The following is a 20,365-nucleotide window of genomic DNA, read 5'->3' as shown; positions in this document are numbered from 1 at the left end:
AAAAAAGAAGTAACCGATTTGTGTAGACCAGGTATGTCAAACTGGCGGCCCGCGGGCCGCATGCGGCCCACGTGGACAATGAATGCGGCCCGCGAGAATATTTTGAGAAGTGCTGTAAGAACTGCAAACCAAAAATCTCTTCTTACTATTTGTCGAAGTGTATTCAATTTTCCAGAGAAGAACAATCATTGTGTCGCTATATTTTTCTAAATTAACATTAATGTTCCCATATCGTCTAACAAACTTATTCTACACGTACGTACAGAACAACCGAGACCACGAATCTGCGTCGGATAAAATTATCGTAATTTAACAAAATTATTCATAAACAACGGGTTCTTGTTATAAGAAATGAATATACCACCAGAACATTTGGGACTTGGAAATTAGCGAAAACTCATGTTTAAACACGATTTATTACAATTTTTCTCTTGAACTGTCAAAAAATTGCAGGCAAATATTTCCAGAAACGATTCCAGATTTGAAGCGAGGAGTATAAAAAGTCAATTTGTTTAACAATAATGATTTTACAGTATTTTATATAAATATTGAGGTATATTTTTTATTCTCAACTTTGCGGCCCGCGAATCACTGAAAATCTGTACTTGCGGCCCTCTGGTGAAATGAGTTTGACACAGCTGGTGTAGACCAATTGCATCAAATACGTGATAAATTACATAAATGAACTAAATTCAATCCAAAATCATTATAAATCAAGCATAGTTTGGCTGGAAAACGTGATATTCGACATACGCTAAATTCCGAGTTACCGGATGTCTCCGGAACGCATTATTCGCGTAACTCGGGGAAAGACTTTAGTCTACCATGGGAGATTTCGGAGAGCTAGTAAAAAATTAGCATGGAATCAAAGAATATACAGTGGAGCGCCGTTTGTCCGGGCTCATCAGGACTTGACCTCGGCCGGATATGCGAATAACACGGATAATGAGTCAAAGAATATATTTAAGCACATATTCTTGATTTTCGTTTGAAATTTATCTTATGTTTTGATACAAACTAGCAATTTTTTTTATTAACTTTATGTTTTTCCAAAGAGAATATTTGAAATTTGCAATGAATTATAGTGTTTTTTGTTATGACAATGTGCTCTGATAACCTTTTTTTTTCAAATATTCTCCTCACAAAGCAAATTTGCTTAATTATGACTTAAGTCATCTTTGTATTGAACTGTCATTTCTCAACAGCACGGATAAATGGATAGTCGGATAAAAGGTACCCGGATAAATGGCGCTTCACTGTAACTATATTATACAGGCGGTCCCCGAGATACACGGTTAATGGGGACCGAAAATGGCCGCAAAATACCGCATATCTCGAATTTCCGCGTAAGTCGAATCTCGTGATTTCCAGCTAAAATATCACAAATTTTCGTGTAATTTTGCAAGTAGGGGGCGGTTTTAGTCACTTTATGAATTATTTGATATGATTCTGACTGAATATAACTGTTTTAAACCTTTTGAAATAGTTTTTAACATTCGATCAAAACGGAAATTATGTATTTGGCAATTTGCAATTGATGTGTCAAATCAGTACAATTTGCTCAAAGAATTGTCAAATTTAGAAAACTGCGTATCTCCGAATCCGCGTATAAGAGGTACCGTGTATCTCGGGGACCGCCTGTACACTAATTTTTGAGAAAAAAAAACCCAGTTCAGCAGGTTTCAAACGGATTAACAGTAAAAGCATATGGGTGCAGACGCAGGTATTGCAGGATACTTCAGTCATATTTCGACATAGAGGAAAACATACAATAGCTGTAAACTTGATGATTGAAGTAAAATAACATACTGATAATCTCAACGGTTGAACTTTGGTTGGATGGTTGAATTTTCAGCAAGCCCCCAGTGTCAGTGTTGCAGGATAAGAGCAAAGAAAATGTATGTTAATAGGCATTATCATCTTCTTCTTTGGCTCAACAACCGTTGTCGGTCAAGGCCTGCCTGTACCATTTGTGGGCTTCTTAATGGGCCAATTAACCAATTAACATTAATGGGCTTTCAGTGACTAATTGATTTTCCACCATAGCAGGATAGTCACGGTCCATTTGGGGATTGACGAGCATGTTGTTAAGTCGTACGAGTTGACGACTATACTACGAGACAAAGCATTATAGCGTCTAAGTATTTCTTCATGTTTCGACAATTAGAGCACCAGCATATTTATCTATGTAAATTTGGTTTTTATTGGCCTCACAATTTTACAACAAAATATGTACAGTGTTGATCGACGTTATTAACGGGGTTCAATTAGTTATGATAGTGCAGTACAGATTTTCGTTCACTTCATATTCAATGAATGTCACTATTCAAGGAATGCTTGTTTAGTCTCACTCACTTATTTACTACCTACTTTGCACGTAATATTTGGCACGATTTTTACCTCCTCAATGAACCTAATATTGTAGACCCGTTCATTCTTAATGTAGCGCATGAGATGTTATCGGAATGGTTGGTCTTTTGGATAAATTCGCAAACTTCTGTAGCCTTATTTTGCAAGGAAAAAAGAATATGAAGCATATCAAACATCATTTGGATGATTTGGATTATTAAAACTTTCATTATGTCTCTATTCACACGTGATATACATTCACTTGCCGTTTTATCGATCTGATTGCGTTCGCCATTGGAGTTGCGAAAACAAGCTTTTGGTAATTATGAATTAAATAAATTAAAAGCAGGCAAAGCGATCTTGGTTTTCTAGCAATATCAAACCTTAATCACATCATTAGGATACTGGTTCGACGGAGGCGTCTCACCATTACCGGACCCGTCACGTCACATAAACACATCGTTGGTCAGGGTCGGCTTTCTCGGTGTGGTAGGCAAGCCATGCAAAAATTTTGATTCGTCCTCAAACGTTACCATTTTCTCTCGTGGCTTTGGTGCGGCTAGCATGGTAGAGCTAGCTGCGTGTTGCGTAGAGAGGTTGCGTTTAGCTGGAGGAAGCGCTAGATCACCTACACCCGACAGATTGAATTCACTTACGCTTCGTGGTACGAAATATTCCATGTGATTCTCCATAATACCAGCAGAGCGTCGTGCCGGAGTGTTGCGATGAAATGCGCTAGAACGGCGCGGAAGAGAGTTGTATTCGTTGGGAATGAGATCATTTGGTCGTTGTCAAGATTTTATCGGTGTCATAGCTACTGAGACGAGAGCAACATCCTCCGTGGATGTAGGAAGTGATTCGGGGATAGTAAACTTCTTCAACCAAATAATGAGCTCCGTTTGAATGAGACTGAAGCACATCGCCACGACAGCCATGCCAATAATGATGTATGCTGATGCTGCGTATTGTGCAACAGTGCCTTTTGGCATGAGATCGCCAAATCCGATAGTACCAAGGGAGGTGAAACAAAAGTAAAGACTCTCTAAAACTCCCCAAGGCTGCAGTTTATGAAACAGTACCGCCCCGAGGGTAATATAACAAATCAATATCATAATGCAGATCGATATTGGTACAACGGACTGGGAGTGCATTTTACTGTTTGTAGCCATCCCCCCACGCAAACCGTGAGCGTTGAGGGCGTATGCGCAGGGATCATGAATGGTAGTGCCACCGTGGTTCCAGGATTGATGGTAGCTCTGTTGTTGCGACCGTTTCTGCAGCTCGGCTACGGTTGCTTTGCTGCTCATGGGAACGCTGACACTGCCAATGCTTGAATTGCTGCTGTTGCTATTGTTGGTACTCCCAGAAGGAGAACGGTTGGGTCGTAGCCGACGAAAGAGACATCGCATACCGCTCGATAAGCCTTCCCCAATGGCTGAAAGGTATAGTAGTATGATGGGTATACCAAAAAGTGCATAGATCAATGCCGCTACACGTCCCCATTGAGTTCGTGGAGAAATTCCGCTAAAACCTGTAAGAAAAAATAATAATAAAAGGAGTATTAAGAGAAGAGTTATGATGAATGCAAAACTCTACTCGAACCGCTGGTTTCGATCTGTGCACTTCATCTGCTACGGAAATCTTTATAATTAGCAGACCAAACCAAAGGACAGATAATGTGCATCAAAATACATACAAATATACGTACCTATTGTGGTTATCAATGTTAACGAGTAAAGGAAAGCGGAAGCGAAAGTCCATTTGTAAGGTCGTGTATTTTGCTGTACATTGGTCACCTGCTGGGTACGAGATGCTCGTACCGCACGTATTATTGTATCCTAAAAATGGAAATTGGATCAAAGTATTGAAAACGAATCTTATTCAATCAGTTACATCATTTTATTGAATGTTAAAGCGTCCAAAACAACAGAACTACGTCAAAATTGAAGTCTTTTCAAAATAAAACAATTTCGTGGATGTACTACGTGAATTTTTATGCATGTGAAAGGTGTCGATATTTCATTATTTAGCTTTTTTCCCTTTTTATGGGAACATATTTTTAACTGGAGTGCTTTTTAAATCGCTGACTTAAAGTTCGCTGACTGGAGTGATTCTCAGAAAGAAAACTAAAACATGAAAAAAAACATCAAAATATCCGGAATCTCAAGAAGAGAAATTTGTCGCAAATGTGCATTTTTCACACAAATTTATGGCCTACGTTTGATTAATTAATTGCCATCTATTAATTAAATTAATTCTTTTAATTTACGACATCACACGAATTACTATACTTTTATCAACATTAATGAAAAAAAGAAAATGTTTGGTATGTTCATTCAAGTCAACACGAATGGAAGCAATCAATCCATAGAAACGTTACTCCAGTTAGCGGCCGTCGTTCATTAACTGGAGCTTGTTTCCCACTCAGTTAGCGGTCAACTACGTATATATATTATAGATCAAACAAATTGTGGACAGCTGTAACGACTGATATGCTTGTCGTGGCAGTTGCGCCACCACTAGTCGGGCCGCTTAGTATGTGTCGTGCACTCAGGACGAGAGTGTATTGTGAGCAGCCGGTCGGGCAGCCGGCAGGCACGCTACAGTTAGCACGAGGCAAATGTTTCAGCATGTTGAATTATTGTTTATATTTATATTAATGTTACCTGAAAATGTAAGACTTCCTGGGCAGCCAAACGAGTCCAATTTTCTTTATAAAGTATGTTTAAATCCTCAGTAATCGACCATAACCGATCCACAGTTCTGCAGGGTAAAAATAACCGAATATTGGAGCATTTTTTTGCGGAGCTGGCAATATTTGTAGTGGTATGGACATTCCCTACTTACTTAAGGCGCATTTCTGCACTAACTAACTCGTGTCTAGGATATGGTTTGGATGCAGCAACAGAAGTCTCAATAATATCGCCATCTTCCCCATCTCCTTCAAGTGTGACGAAAAGTACAGATCCAAGCGCAGTGTACGCTAAAACCAGCACGAAAACACCTGTAAAAAAAAGCAAGAAAACGACAAACCAATTATATTCGAGATATTGCCTCACCTTGGTCATGCGAATACAATACCTAGCGCGGAAGCGCATTGAGATTTCGGGGCTTGCTGACATCCGCAGAGAGATACCGATTCATTTTTATCTATCTTGGATGATGTGGTAGAAAAACAAAGCGACGGACTTTGTGGTCGCGATGTGCTACCACCGCCAATAAAATTCGAAACTTGAAGCGGTGGTTTAGTGTTCATAATTGGAAAATATTGATTTATTGAGTTTAAAAATGTTTTGATCCTCAAACTTGAGTGTTTGTACGCATTTAAAAGCGTAGCTTATCGGCAGTTGCTTTGCTTTTGCTCAGTTTCTGGACGTGTCCTGAAATGTAAGAAAAAATTTAATCATTCATCGCAATTTGGAGGATTGTATTTATTTTATGAATCAAAAAGGTTAAAGAATTTTTGAAATCAGAAAACAGAACTAATTTAACTAATAATTTAATTATTTAACTTTTTAACAGAAAATGATTTTAATAATATAACGATTATGAAAAATTAAGTTGAAATTGTTCCTACAAAACACCATACATTTAGTTTGACAGATAAAATCGGATGCGGCGTCCGACGAAATCAAAAAAAATTTGGTTCCGTCGTACGACGAAATCGCACGTTCGACGTTATCTGTCCAATCACATATAAAATTTTGACAGGCCTTCCGATAAAATCGCATCCGATGGAGCACAGACACGGGCCTAACTCGGCGGACGCCTGTATATCGATTTGACGTTTGATCTGTCAAATTTCGAAAACCGCGTATTCCAAATCCGCGTAAGTCGAGAACCGCGTGACTCGGGAACAGACTGTAAATGAAATGAAATGAAATTATACAACGAATAGCTGATCGGGACCCGAAACTCTAAGCATATTTTCTTTAGCTTATAACATATATCTGTAAATCATTTTGTAACTTTATAGGCTTATTTCAGCTTTACTAGGGAGTGTTTGCACCTAAAATTTGAGTTTCAACAAACTTCTACAATGTTCAAATACAGTAAATTTTTGGATGAATAATCCGTTTTTGATTCTTACTTTTGAATATATAAATATTCTAGTTTTGATAAATGGCATTTTGGGAAATTTTGATCGAAAATTATCCCCCCCTCAACAAAGTCGAAATTCGCCCCTTGGGAGGAATTCTCCCTCGGTTGAAACCGCTGCTATTAACGATATGCTATGTACCTTGCGCATGCTAGGCAAATTCCTTAACATAAGTGTTGTGTTTAGCTTTTCACTTAGGTACTTTTATTATAACACTAATATAAACAGTACACATAATAAATATAAATATAAACTCATATTATTATTATAAATATAAATAAATAATAATAATATGAACAAGCACAATACACATTAAAGCAAACCGTGCCCTGCCGGGAGCCCTGCTCGACTGGCTGCTCGCAACAAACTCGGTTGTTCGAGCGCACGACACACACTAAGTGGCCCGCGCTTAGTGTACGTACGACAGTGTGCGGGACACAGAGTCGTCCCCCGGATATTAATCGGACCAATAATTTGTTTGTTTGTTTATATTTATAGAGACTTTGAACCAATTGGCCTCACTCGTCTCTTTCAATCGATGAATTATTTCTAGGCTTAAAATTCTAACATTCTTCTTTGCAAGCCATTTGTGGCTTGCAGATACCTTATACCGGGTAATCTCGGTTTACTTAAAGCTATCAATTGATTTTATTGTTTGCTATAAATGTGGTTTTGGTTTTGGTTAGAGTTTTTTATTAAGGCTTGTAATACGAAAGAATTTTAAGATTCGGTTAAGATGTGACGGACGGTGATGTCGACGCCACAGAAACTGCATAGTGGTGGGCTGGTGTGGGTGTGTCCAATCCGAAGTCGTGATAGAATTCTCTGGGCTTGGTGTAATGGATGGTCTCTCCATGGCAATGATGTGGTCTTGATTTTTTTTTCTTTATTTTTATAGAGACTTTGAGCCAATTGTACTCATTTGCCTCTTTCAATCGGTTATGTGGTCTTGATGGTTCTCAGGAAAGAGCAGTCGCTGTTAACCCAATAACCATTCCAGATATTGGCGATGATGGTTTTGTTAAGGCAAATATAGTCACGGCGAGGAGTGTTATGGTAGCAGGCCGAATTATTACGTCCTGCGTTGGCTAGTCGGTCTGCTATTTCGTATCCCTGAATACCTGTGTGATCAGGAATCCAGCAGAATGTGACTTGGTGTGAATTCGGTATATTGTAGAGTTTTTGGATGTTCGAGTCACGGGTGGTTTCAGATTCTAGTGCTTGAAGGACACTTGCACTGTCTGTGAAGATCACGTTGCGTCTGCGTAGACCTTCGTTGGCTGCAATAAGCAGGGCTATTGCTTCTTCATTGAAGATTGAGGTATGGTCTCGTAGCCGGATGGTGCCATTATCGATGCTAGAGTAGATTCCATAGCTGGTGAAACCGTTTTGTACTGATCCGCCAGTGTAGATCAGATGGTGGTTAAGTTATTTTTGCTGAACAAGTCCAGCAAAATGACGGTTTGCAATGAGTCTATTGCAACCAGCCCGAAGGTGATTTTTGATGGTCCAGTCTATTTGTTGTGGGCGGCAGTACCAGGGGCAACTACCGATTTGGATGATTTTGGTGACTAAGGGTGGTGAAATCGGCGTTTGTCCTTTGTATAATGGCATCGGTTTTGATGTTGTTCTACTTTAGGGGTCTCCAAACTTTTCAGTTCGCGGGCCGCATTGCTTCTCATATAATGGTGTTGAGGGCCATCTTTCCGTTGCCTGTTACTAATGCGAACGTTTAAATTTCATCTTTATAGGAAAATACTAACATGATATACAAAATTTATATAGCTTTCTAATATTTAAGCCTGGTCTACGTCTCTGAATAGCAACAATTACATTTTCTTTAAAAATAGTCACAATAATTAACTATTTCTTTTAACTTTAACAAAGCCGCCAAGGGCCGCATAATAGGCTCCCGAGGGCCTCATGCGGCCCGCGGGACGTAGTTTGGAGACCCTTGTTCAACATATTCGCCCTGCAGCTGCCACTATCTTGTTGGTTATGATGAACGAAATCCACCAGAGCGGGATGGCAGTATGGTAAAGTGGTGCAATTTGTTTTTGGAAATTTCCCCGTTGCCGGGAGACTATTTCAATGTCGTAGAGTAGTTATGGTACAAGCCAGCTATTGATGATTTGAAGTAGTGTTTAGCGAGAGGCTTTGGTATTACTGAGGTATTGTATTTAATGGGTTTTAGAATATGATGTATGCTATTGCAGATGTGACTTATTTTGGATTTGAAGTGTGAAATTGTGTTGCACAGGTTCAACGTGACCATTTCTGAACTATATTGACTCCTTCTTGTAAAGTTGTGCGTGATTCGGTTCCATTGTTGGATGCTGAGACAAGAACTATATCATCAGCATACATGAAACATTAAATGTTACTGGGCATGGGCGGCAGAGGAATTCTACACTAATCAGAAAAAGAGTGGGAGAGAGAATGGCACCCTGGGGAACACCATTCTCTTGGACATGAAAATCAGAAGATGTCGTCGCAATTAAAATTTTAAAAGTGTGATTTGATAGGAAGATTTAAAGATACGCTGTAATGCGTCCTCCAAAACCCCACATATTGATCCGTTCAAGAATTGTATGTCGCCAGGTTCTGTCGAAAGCTTTTGATAAATCTAATATTGCACAGTAAATGTGGTGGTCTTTGGGGTAGTGGGTTTCTAAAAGTTCATTAAGTTCGGCAAAATATATCTCAGTACCTTTCTCTCCTCGTGTTGCGTGTTGATTGGTGCTAAGGAGGTTACGGTCTTCTAATTCTTGCATCTTCTATTTACCATTCTCTGTATGATTTTGCCAATGCAATTCAGTAGAGAAATGGGGCGGTAACTAGATATTTTATGTGGCGGTTTATTGGGTTTTGAAATGGGAATTGTAAAACAGGGTTTCCAGTCATCCGGTATGTTCCCGGAACACCAAATATTATTGTAAATCTTAAGGAGGACTGTTTTGGACCGGTAAGGGAGATTTTGAAGCATTCCCTACTAGCAAAGAGAATGTAAAAGTGTGCGTCTTTCAGGCGAGGGGCATGTAGAAGCAGGGGGAGACGGTTGGAAATACGCGGAATTGCTCGGAGGCGAGAGCGTGTTTTGCTTTCTACACAGTTTTCGCACTCACACAATCACACATGTGTGAATGTGTGCGTTCACTTTCAGCCAGCGCGCTCAGTTTGGTTTTCTCGCAGCGGCTTGCTGGTGTCGGTGTCTCACTCGCACTAGTGCAGCGAGTATTCCTCGTGCGTTCCCTTTCTAGCTACCACACAAAATCGTCAGTACAGTTCAAGCCTTCGCAGTGTGAGGCCGCGCGCGTTTTAACCTAAGTCCCGGGCGCTCGATGTAATTTGAAGTGAAGTGTTGAAGTGTTATTTTTTTCAATTCACATTATTCTACTTTCTGGAATATTTGGTGGTTTTCTTAGGGTTGATTTAAAAACAATTTTCAAGCTGGATTTTTTGCAAATGTGACGGCTCTTGATTCCTGATTGGCTTCTCGGTATTGATCGGCCAAGAGCGGGGTAAACATATTGATGTTTTTTTTAAACTTTTGGAGACTCTTCAGTGGTTTATGTCGAACCTTAATGGTAAGGGCAACTGTTTTATTTCACCAGGGGACGGACTCTCTGCCAACGGCACCCTTTGTAAGAGGGATACTGGTCAAGGCTGCATTTGTTATTGTCTCTGTAAAGCAGGTAAGGAAGGGAGGATCATCTAAGGTTGATGTGCATGTTACTTTAGTAACAAATAATTTTATTTCCGTTAATTTTCGACAACGGCGATTCGAACTTAATGCGCACGCTTAAAAATTTGTCCGGTCTCTCTCGTGTTTGATTTCTAACTGCTTGCTGCTAATTGCGCCAAACTCGACCTTCTTTGACCCTTTCGCTAAGGTTTGCGACCTTAGCATGAAGCGCTAGTCATCTCGCTCTTATCACAGCCTAATCTCCTGATTGTATACTAGCGCCAATCTGCGTTTGGTGGTGGAAGCGCTCCGGTTAATCCGTTCGCTTCAACTCGCTGACAGGTGTTTGTTTATATCGTACCGTGTGCCGAAACGTGTCAACAGTGTATGTAATTTATATTTTGTATTTTTCCCAATCAGCCTCCTCACATTTCCATCTGAGCAACGATAATGGTAGTAGATTGGTTCAGTTCACTGCAGCGTACAATCAGACAGGCGCAGATCACATCCACAAGATCACGTGGGCGTACCAGGATCGAGAAACTTTCAACCAAATCGACCACATGTTAGTAACCGGCGACGATAGTCGAGTCTGTTAAACGTCAGAACTTGCAGAGGATATACACGGTACCTCTTATACGCGGATTCGGAGATACGTGCTTTTCTAAATTTGACAGTTCTTTGAGAAAATAGTATTGCTTTAACACATCAATTGTCCAATGCAAAATAATTTCCCTTTTGATTGAATTTTAAAAAGGTGGTTTAATTTTTTAATGGTTAAAAACTGTCAGAATCATATCAAATAATTAATTGAGTGGCTAAAACCACCTTCTACCAGCAAAATTACACGAAAATTATATTCGTGATATTTGGGCTGGAAAACACGAGATTCGACTTACGTGGAAATTCGAGAAACGCATTTTTTTGCGGCCGTTTTCGGTCTCCATTAACCTTTAAGTTGGCAACCGGATACCCGGGTACAGTGGAGCGCCGATTATGCGGGCTCTTCGGGAATCGCTCTCGCACGGATAGTCGAATAACATGGATTATGAGTCAAAGTATTTAGTTTATCACGAAATCCTGGTTTGTTTTTGAAATTAATATTATGTTTTAGTAAAACCTAGCCAGTTTTATAAACTTCATGTTTTTCCGAAGATAATATTTGAAATGTGCTATGAATTATAGCGTATTTTGTTATGACAAAATGCTCTGGTAACCGCCATTTCAAATATCCTCCTCAGCACGCAATGTCATCTAGGTATTGAACTGTCATTTTTCAACAGCACGGATAGACGGATAACCGGATAAAAGGTACCCGGATAAACGGCCCTCCACTGTATTTTTTTCAACTTTAAACTTCAATAACTTTGGATTCATTGCTTTTATTGACCTGAAATTTTTCCTAGCCTCCCAACTTTTAATTTATGATTTTTTGGTGCATAAGTTGTAATTTTAAACAGCCTGTAAGTATTTTATTTTGATTTGTTTTAAACTTTACCACGTAAGTTGGCAACCAGCATACCCGGGTATTCCATACATTTTGTATGGAGAATGACGTTTCTCTTCTTCATCTTTTCGTATTGTGCTTAATTTCGAGTCAAATTCAACCGATTCCAAATTTCAATTTGACCGTTATTTTTATAATAAAATGAAAAAAAACTTAATGAATAAATGAAATAGAAGAGAATATATGGTCGGCATTACTTGCTTACAGCATTAAAATATAGAAAGCATTGTTTACCTATGAAAATCGTTAATTTTTGCGTCAAAACGTGTGGAATACTCGGGTTTGCCGGTTGCCAACTTACGTGTGTAAATCTGGTTGCCAACTCTACGGTTAACCGTGTATCTCGGGGACCGCCTGACTTTGCGGCGCCATGGACAGTTCCCTAGACCACTTAACGGATTTTATTCACACGTCTCTGATGACATTCTTTAACAATGTACAAGCAAAAAATCAGATCGATATCTTTTAAAATCTCGGAACACCATTCATAAATGTGATAAAAAGTATGAAATTTATGCGGTGCACTGAAAGTTGGACAGTCTTCATTTCATAGTGAAATGATCACGTCTTGCCAATATTGACCAATATGGTTCTTAAATCATTTGATATCAGTTGTTAGAGGTCCATCAACTAGTTTGAGTGGTCATCTGCGTTTTAGATTACATAGGTCATGCGCTCTACGGTCCGGATTAACCAATTTAAATATCAGAGTTATTTTAAAGAGAGTATTATTGTTTTTTTCATAATTTTAAAGTTATTAGATCTTGTAGAAGTATCAGAAATTGAGTTATAAAGACAATTTTATCAGCTTTTCTACATAACGCAGAGGACAGAACGCTCGATCGATCGTTAGGATCGATAAGTTGATAGGCGGTGATAACCGAATGATAGCCTAATGATAGGATGACAGCGATAGCCAGGCTACCATATAGCGAGAGAGAGAGAGAGAGAGAGAGAGAGAGAGAGAGAGAGAGAGAGAGAGAGAGAGAGAGAGAGAGAGAGAGAGAGAGAGAGAGAGAGAGAGATAGAGAAATGAAAAATAGAGAGAGGAATAGAGAGAGAGAGATAGAGATAGAGAGAGAGAGAGAGAGAGAAGAAGAAAAGGGGCCGTGAAAGGTCAGTAGCCAGTCGAACATATAGCGAAAAACAACCTAGGAGACTCACACGCCACAGATAAAATTGCACCAATAATGTTTTTTTGTATAATTAATCGAAATTCAACTCTCGTGTTTAAACGTTCCGCGACTAGCGCTGGAACATACCTTAATTCATACAAGTAAAAGACGAAAAACATATGAATGTTAAGGAAATATTTGCATACAACCATGTGGAAAAGTCTTCAAAAGCATCCGTTTTTGCGGTTGATTGATACAAACAATAATGATTTCTGTTTGAGATATCGAGTTTAAGACTACGTGAACATAATCAATAAGACAACAAAACAGAACGGTAGAAGACCGCGTCAGAGCTATCGGTTGTAACAAATTTATAACAATAGGCTTAACGCTAGTAAGGAAGTGACATTTTGCTCAAAGTTTAAGGCAAACAGTCAAGGAATACTTAAATCTTATTTTTTATTTAGAATTTATGCAACAATAAAGCAAAAAACAATAGTTTTGATGCATAAAATGTCGCGCAGGCTGTTAAAATCTAGAAGGATATTCATGCCCAAAACCGTTGAACTTGTTAGGGTATCTAGAAAGTTATGGGGATGCATGGGCGCTTATGGCACTAAGCCTTATTCATTACCTTGCTAAAAAGTTATACGATTTTTGTTATTAACATGTTCAAACATGTTCAGTAACCAGGCCAGGAACAAAAATGGTCAATTTGAAGCAGTAACGATTCTATCTAAATAGTGAACAACGGCATTGTGGCAATTTAGTCTTCAATGGCAGGCTAGATAGTGTTTTTTTACTATTTCATTCATTCCTGATAGTAAGTAACTCCAAAATTATGAAAAAATTAACATTATCTAAAAAACTACTATACTGTTTCTTTAGGAACTTTGCAGAAACGGTATTTGGCTGATTAAGACCATAGAGCGTGCGCTATGAAATGAAGACTGTCCGACTTTCGATGGACCGCATAAATTTCATACCTTTTATCACATTTCTGAATGGTGTTCCAATATTTTAAAAGATGCATGTGCATAGCTAAAGAGTGTCTTCAAAGACGTATGAAGAAAGTTTTCCGATTAGCGGTCTATGGAAATGCCCAGGGTGCCGCAAATTCAGATAATAGGTGAAAATATGAAGTGTCCGACTTTTGGTGGCCGCCACTGTATATGAAGATTGGGTGTTAAGGGAATCTTTACAAATTTAGGTAAAAGTAAGGCTCAGCCCTCTACGTTACGCTAGCGTTACGCGTAACGCCTGTTTATCACAAACCCAAGAAACATTTTTGAACGCCTGTTTTAACCGCCGTGGATGAGCAAATTAATAGATTACCATGTCTTAATATTTCTTATTTTTACATGATAATACATGATTTACAAGAAAAGCAACAATTTTTGAACAAAACATAAAAAGAACAGCAATTGCTAATAAAGATAACACGCATTGATAATTCATGAGTATATATAAATTATATTATTACTATTAGGCTATCATTTTTAACAGCAATCAGAGTTGTAACAACATCACATATTATAATTATAACAATCTTACACATAAAAAATGGTTACTTATAAAAATGATTATTTATTTATTTTCCCAGCTATTGATAAAGCAGGATAATGAAATACATAAAAGTATTTACAGTAGAACGTCAATTATCCGGGGGCGGATTAACCGGCGGGCGGCTTAACCGTGCGCATAAATGTGACAGCTGTTCAAACGTACAGCGAACATTTGCAGCGATAGTCAAGTGGGCAACCAGATTTTTGTGCAGCTCTGAGGTGTCTCAAGGTATTTTCGAAATTCATTTTTGTTCATGAACAGTTGTTAAACCTATAGTTATTGATTAAAATAATCGGCCTCAGCACCATTTTTCGATCGAAAAAATTCGATAGGCGCTCACGTAAAACTGACAGTATAACTATTTCTTTCATACTCCTGCATGAAGTCGATTCCCATCGAGTTCAGTACTTAGTGTAGGCAAACCATTTTTTTAAATATTTAGTAAATGATTTTTTATCACCCAAAATATTGAAAAAGAACCAGAACAATAACCAACTTGCTTTTACATAACGTTTTTCAAAACCATTAACCTTAATTTATGGCATTTTTCTGATATTCAAAAATTTCCGCAGCTCAATGAGTTGCGGATTTTTCGCCATACAAAGCGGAACGATCGAATTTTTGTAGCATAGTTCATTTTGCTCGTGAGTGTCATGGTATACCAGTTTTCAAAAAGACCAGTAAAATGAACACCTTGGCGGCGAAATGAGTGTCAAATGACACCAAATTGACAGCCGGATCGATCGAATTTTTTCGATCGAAAAATTGTGCTGAGGCCGAATATTTTACTAACGATTAATCGATTTATTCAAGTTGGATTAATCATAAAACTAATAAAAAACTAGTAATAAAATAATTTTTATATGAAAATGACATTTCTTGGACCATTATCCGTGCAAATCGATTAACCGGCAACCGTCCGGTCCCGAGCTGTCCGGATAATCGACGTTCTACTGTACTACCTTCATTAACCTCAATTTAAAAAAGAGCCCTCGCACCTGAAGTAAAGTTTATTCAAAATAGCCGGAAACATATATTGAATAGGTAATAATTATATTTCATATACATTATTCATTTATTAATATTTTTAATATTTTATACTTTCTAATCATAGAAAATGTTACTAAAATTGAAAGCTTTTGGGGTGTTTATGAACTTCCTTCTTTCAGACTATTTTTCATAAATCATAATGCAGCAATGAAAAATATTAAACCTCTTATTTACTTGTTATTTAAAAATCAAATCTCGTAGAAATCGATTCATCTTAAAGCAATTAACTTGTTTTTCATCGCAGTTTAAAATATTTTCTATTCAAATAATGCACACTGGTCGGTCGCGTGGATGTAATGTATGTAAAGGCCAGTGAGACTTAAAAAAAGTATTTCGAACAGATTAGTCGGAGGATTTTGATTATCTATGATTATCCATGATATGGCTACGATGTTACTAAAAAAGTAGGATTGACTGTAAATTCAAAGGAGATTTGAACTGAAGGTGGACATGTTATAAAACCTACCTACACGATAATCAAGTGTTTCTAGTATAAGAAAAAATAAGTCTTAACAGTAGAACAAATAAACATCAGTTCTACGACTTCTAACTTCAAGTGGTTGTTATTCACTGGAACAGAAAGATGTTTCTTCTGGAGTCGGGGGTCCACTCAGACTCTGGGCTTAGCAGTTTTGCAGAACTTATTCCAACTCCAGATCGTTCCAAGACAACACTCCCCCCCCCCCCCCTCCACTCCTGCTTAATTTCTTTATTTTTAAATATTTTCCGAACGAGCTTCACGAGCTAGAGTCAACGACTCTGAACGAGTATCTGTATTCACCTTTGACCATCACCACCCCTCTGCTCGAGAAAGTCGGACTCACTCCGATTCTGTCCGGAATCGGATCAAATCGACTCCGGAAAAATTGGGAATTATCCCAATACTAATGCTTGAGCACTTGTATCACCAAACATGCCCGTCATGGGCTCAAACCTAAAAAGGACCGTCGCTCTTTCCTAACTAAACGCCCGTACATGGGCTCAAGATCCTTATGGACTGCGAACTCACCGAATTTATGTGTGTTTTACCAAAGCAATATGGTCACTGAAACTAAACTAGTAATTGATAGCCACGTGACCAATTTGATCCGAATACAGATGTTGAATACAATAAAAAATACGTAATACGTATACGTAATACGTAAAAATGCGTACAATAAAAAATGCAGTGCCTGCACTGACAAAGACTGCAATGTACAATGGGTATGAAGTATTCAGCTGCCAATTCTCAATACCCATATAACCAAACTATCGCAAAATCATCCGTTTATCAACAGGGCAGAAAAAGTGTGAGTAATTCATAATTAGATATTGGAAGAGCGATGGTTCATTTATAAATGCTTTTGGTAATCGAATCAAGGAATAACAATTCAGTCTATTCCCGAGTTCTGCGGTTCTCGACTTACGCGGGTTTGGAGATATGCATTTTTTTCTCTCTAAATTTACAGTTTATGTGTCAGATCAGTTCAAATAGGTTAAAAATTGTCAAATGCAAAATAAATTGCTGTTTTTGATAAAAAAATAAATTCACTTTGTATCCAGAAATATCGTTATTTTCTTATTATACTCCCTCATATTTCTTACAAATTATTACGTGTGTAAAAGTGCAAATTTAAGCCAGAAATAATTATTTCTTAAATGTATTTAGGCGAATGATTATAGCATTCGAATTAAGCGGATGGCTCGGGAACAGACTGCCGATTAAAATATTTTGCTTAGTTTTTATTCTCAATTATGATTGTATGAAGGAATGCAAGGCTAGAATGCAACATACCAACACTACTGCTAATCCGTATGGTTGTGGTAAATCCTTCCTCGTGTGGATGTTCTTTTACTCTTTCGTTGGAATATATTTTATCTCGGTGATGTCGAGGCGAATTTCGTTAATAAAAGACCAAAAACTGCACATACTTTCCGTTTTTTTAGTAAGAAAAACGAGCATCATAATTTGATTTAGGTCTTGGAAGCTTGGGCTTTTGATTTGAACAATATAACTTTGCCAGGAGATCGAAGGCAATGAGAAGATGAAACTTCACCCTTGTAGAAAAATAAAAAAAAGTAAAAAAATGAGCACCATCAGCGAGCGAATTTGTTGTGAGAGGAATTCTTCTTTCTTCACTATGCTGCTTCTCAAATGTAGCCCTGGTTTTATCTTATTTATGAGACAATCTTTATCCACCCGCACTGAAACTTCATCGATTTTTCTTATATCGTGCACTAAGGCTAGTAATAAAACGCAAATTATTTCCTTTTTCTATCATTCACATTTCTTCTGCCACTTATCCGTTCTTGTGCCACACCTTACTCAATATTCTCATGCACGCGCTCATTCACAGCATATGGGATTGAGAAGTTGTCTGATGAAAAGGTATAGTAGTTTTCTACTCGTTGGATTGGATGCTCTTCTCTTGCTGTTTTGCATATTAGATCCACGTATTTGTTCCCTTTAAGCACCGTAAACCAGATATTATGGCATTTCCACTAGAAAATTGTCACATGAGCTTCCACCCACAAAGGATACAATACGGATACATGGAAACCGCATACTATTCTATTTTTTGCACAAACGCGGCCATTTCCACAAATAAATTTCGTACAGTGTGGAGTCGAAAAGACATCGCATTCTTTTGGTTCTCAGTGTACCACAGCGCTCACAGTAAAGTTTGTTGAGCTTAGAAAAAGAAAACGGGATTACAGGAACATTGCCACATAGGAAAGTAACTCCGACGAAGCACAACACATATGCATAGCTTATGATACTAGATGAGATGCAATATACCAGTGTACAACTATTCGCGTATCACTAGGCTAGTGATGCCTTTTTCAGCGGCTAAAGACAGAAACATTTTTTTAACAACTGTTTTATCACGAACGGTAATATTTCACATTCATGCAAACTACTGACTGTGGCATATGCACATAGCATCAGGATGCTGCAATGTGCACCTGGTTTGTTGGAGGCATGTCAAATGTTATTTTCCGCAGATAAATGCAGCGTTGTTGTTCACACACACCCGAGTCTCGCGTATAACTAATTTTACCACATAGAAGAGATTAAAGACACCAAACATGAGTTTCTTGAAATCCTCTCAACAGTGGAGAGCACGTCAGTGATACGTTCTCGCTGATTATGTTTAAAGATGAGCAAATATTTCAATACTCACACAAACACACACCACGTATCCCAGGGAAAATAGCCAGGTTCCATTGAGAAAACTAGGGTACACAAATGGAAACTGGCACTAACTCGAAATGCGCATGTCTCTGCAAGTGAACTGTTAGCAGAGAAGGATTTTTGGTCTTTACCAGATTTGCTGCTCATTTACAGGTGCTCCTTATTTGTGTACTCTTGTAAGAATGTTCTTCATGATACGGATGATCATTGGGAAAGTTCAATGGGGCATCAGTTTTGGATTGTTTTGGGGTTCTTTTTGATTGTGACTAATAATATTAATATTAATATCAGAAACTTAAATATCAATATTAATTTTTAATATTAATAACCTACCTATAATGCTAATGATATTTCCTACCAACTTTAAACCAAATTTGGCAAGCCTTAAAAAAACTTATAAATAGTATCCCTGACAGTTAGGTAGTTCTGAATTGATAATATTGGCTTTAAAATTAACTCTGGCAGATTTCTGAAAGGATTGAAGTGTCAACTTATTTTTTCACAGAAAAAAGTCAGTCCATTCTTAAATCTCACATTGTAAAACGCCTAGCTGTATAGAATATGTGACTTACAGTAAATAAATTTATCAGTAGAACGAATAACATCTTACCCTTTTTTCTCAGGTTGTTATTAAATCTGGAAATTGATATATACAGCTCTATAGTATTGGCATTGTATGTCAGGGTTAAGAATTTAAAGAAAAAAAACCAATAAAATCCTATACCACTCCATTTAAAAGTGGTAGAATACAGCTGCTCTATCAAATAATGGTACACCCAGCTGTTTTCCAATCATTTACCAATATCTTGAGCAATTTTCAAATTACACTTAAAAATGTTGATGTTATTCTATCATTAATTTTTATGAGCATCGAACTGGATTTTAAAGAGCAGAATTATCAAAATTTTCAGTCATGTTTTGAACAAATTGTTAACAAAATACCTTAACTCGAAGGCAAACTTTAACTTTGTCAAAACTGCTTGTCGATTGCAAAAACTAGCTTTCTTGTGGCCGCATCACAAATCTACACATGAACTGCAAAAAGCTGAATCATTTGAATATCGTAGAAATTTTGCTGGAGAAGTACTAAATAGGTACTTAAATCAAATAGAAATATGCATTTTAGAAATATTACCATAGGGATAGGTCACAACTGCGCCAAATAGCTGTGAGATTGTTCTCAAACGTCAAATTTTGTCACTTTTTGTTTACTTTTGTTAACTTTATTTCCTGCCTACTCCAGTTTACGAAATTTTGACAAAAGCTCAAAAAAGTGACAAAAGCTGAAAAAAGTGACAAAAGCTCATATTTGCCAAATTTGTCAGTATTCTGTCACCTCCGTGGCGCAGCACCTATGATGAAATGGACAAAACTACCACCTTTGAGGTCATAATTAAGTTTTGTTGCGCAGCGAAGGCCACTGACACATGTAAATAATGAAAACAATCCGTTGACCAATTTGGGTTCTGTAATAGTCGAAAGGAACTAATGATAAGTTGTCCTAAATCGTACATCTGGGACGTATTTTGATGTTCGAGCATATTTTTGGTCAACATCAACTTGTAGACAAGATGTGCAATGGAATAAAACATTTATATTTGTCAATATTTGTATGGTATGTCATATGCTGATCTACAGTAGTGTTGGATAAATCTGATTTAGATTCATAAATCTGAATAAAATTAAGGAAAGATTAAATTAATTTGAAGCTCGGTTTAAAAAATTCATGAATCTCACAGATTCATGTATCTCGAGAGATTAATGAATATCAAAAGGTTCATGAAGCTCAAACGATTCATGATTCTCCAAAGAATTATAT

At 37.7% G+C, this 20,365-nt stretch overlaps 1 protein-coding gene across 1 annotated transcript; it reads right to left on the bottom strand.

Annotated features, from left to right (window-relative positions):
- Positions 1 to 519: 519 nt before the first annotated feature.
- LOC120949839 (TWiK family of potassium channels protein 7) lies at positions 520 to 18,428 on the bottom strand. The gene is made up of 6 exons (XM_040367394.2): positions 17,146 to 18,428; positions 5,431 to 5,729; positions 5,197 to 5,353; positions 5,016 to 5,112; positions 4,058 to 4,187; positions 520 to 3,880 (listed from the first exon to the last, which is right to left on the bottom strand). Exons 2-6 carry the CDS (start codon positions 5,603 to 5,605, stop codon positions 3,141 to 3,143), a joined length of 1,299 nt encoding a protein of 432 aa, XP_040223328.2. The 5' UTR covers positions 5,606 to 5,729; positions 17,146 to 18,428; the 3' UTR covers positions 520 to 3,140.
- Positions 18,429 to 20,365: the final 1,937 nt, after the last annotated feature.

This window comes from Anopheles coluzzii, chromosome 2, assembly GCF_943734685.1.
Source record: "Anopheles coluzzii chromosome 2, AcolN3, whole genome shotgun sequence".
Taxonomy (NCBI): Eukaryota; Metazoa; Arthropoda; class Insecta; order Diptera; family Culicidae; genus Anopheles; species Anopheles coluzzii.
This window is presented reverse-complemented; position numbering and strand designations above follow the sequence as displayed.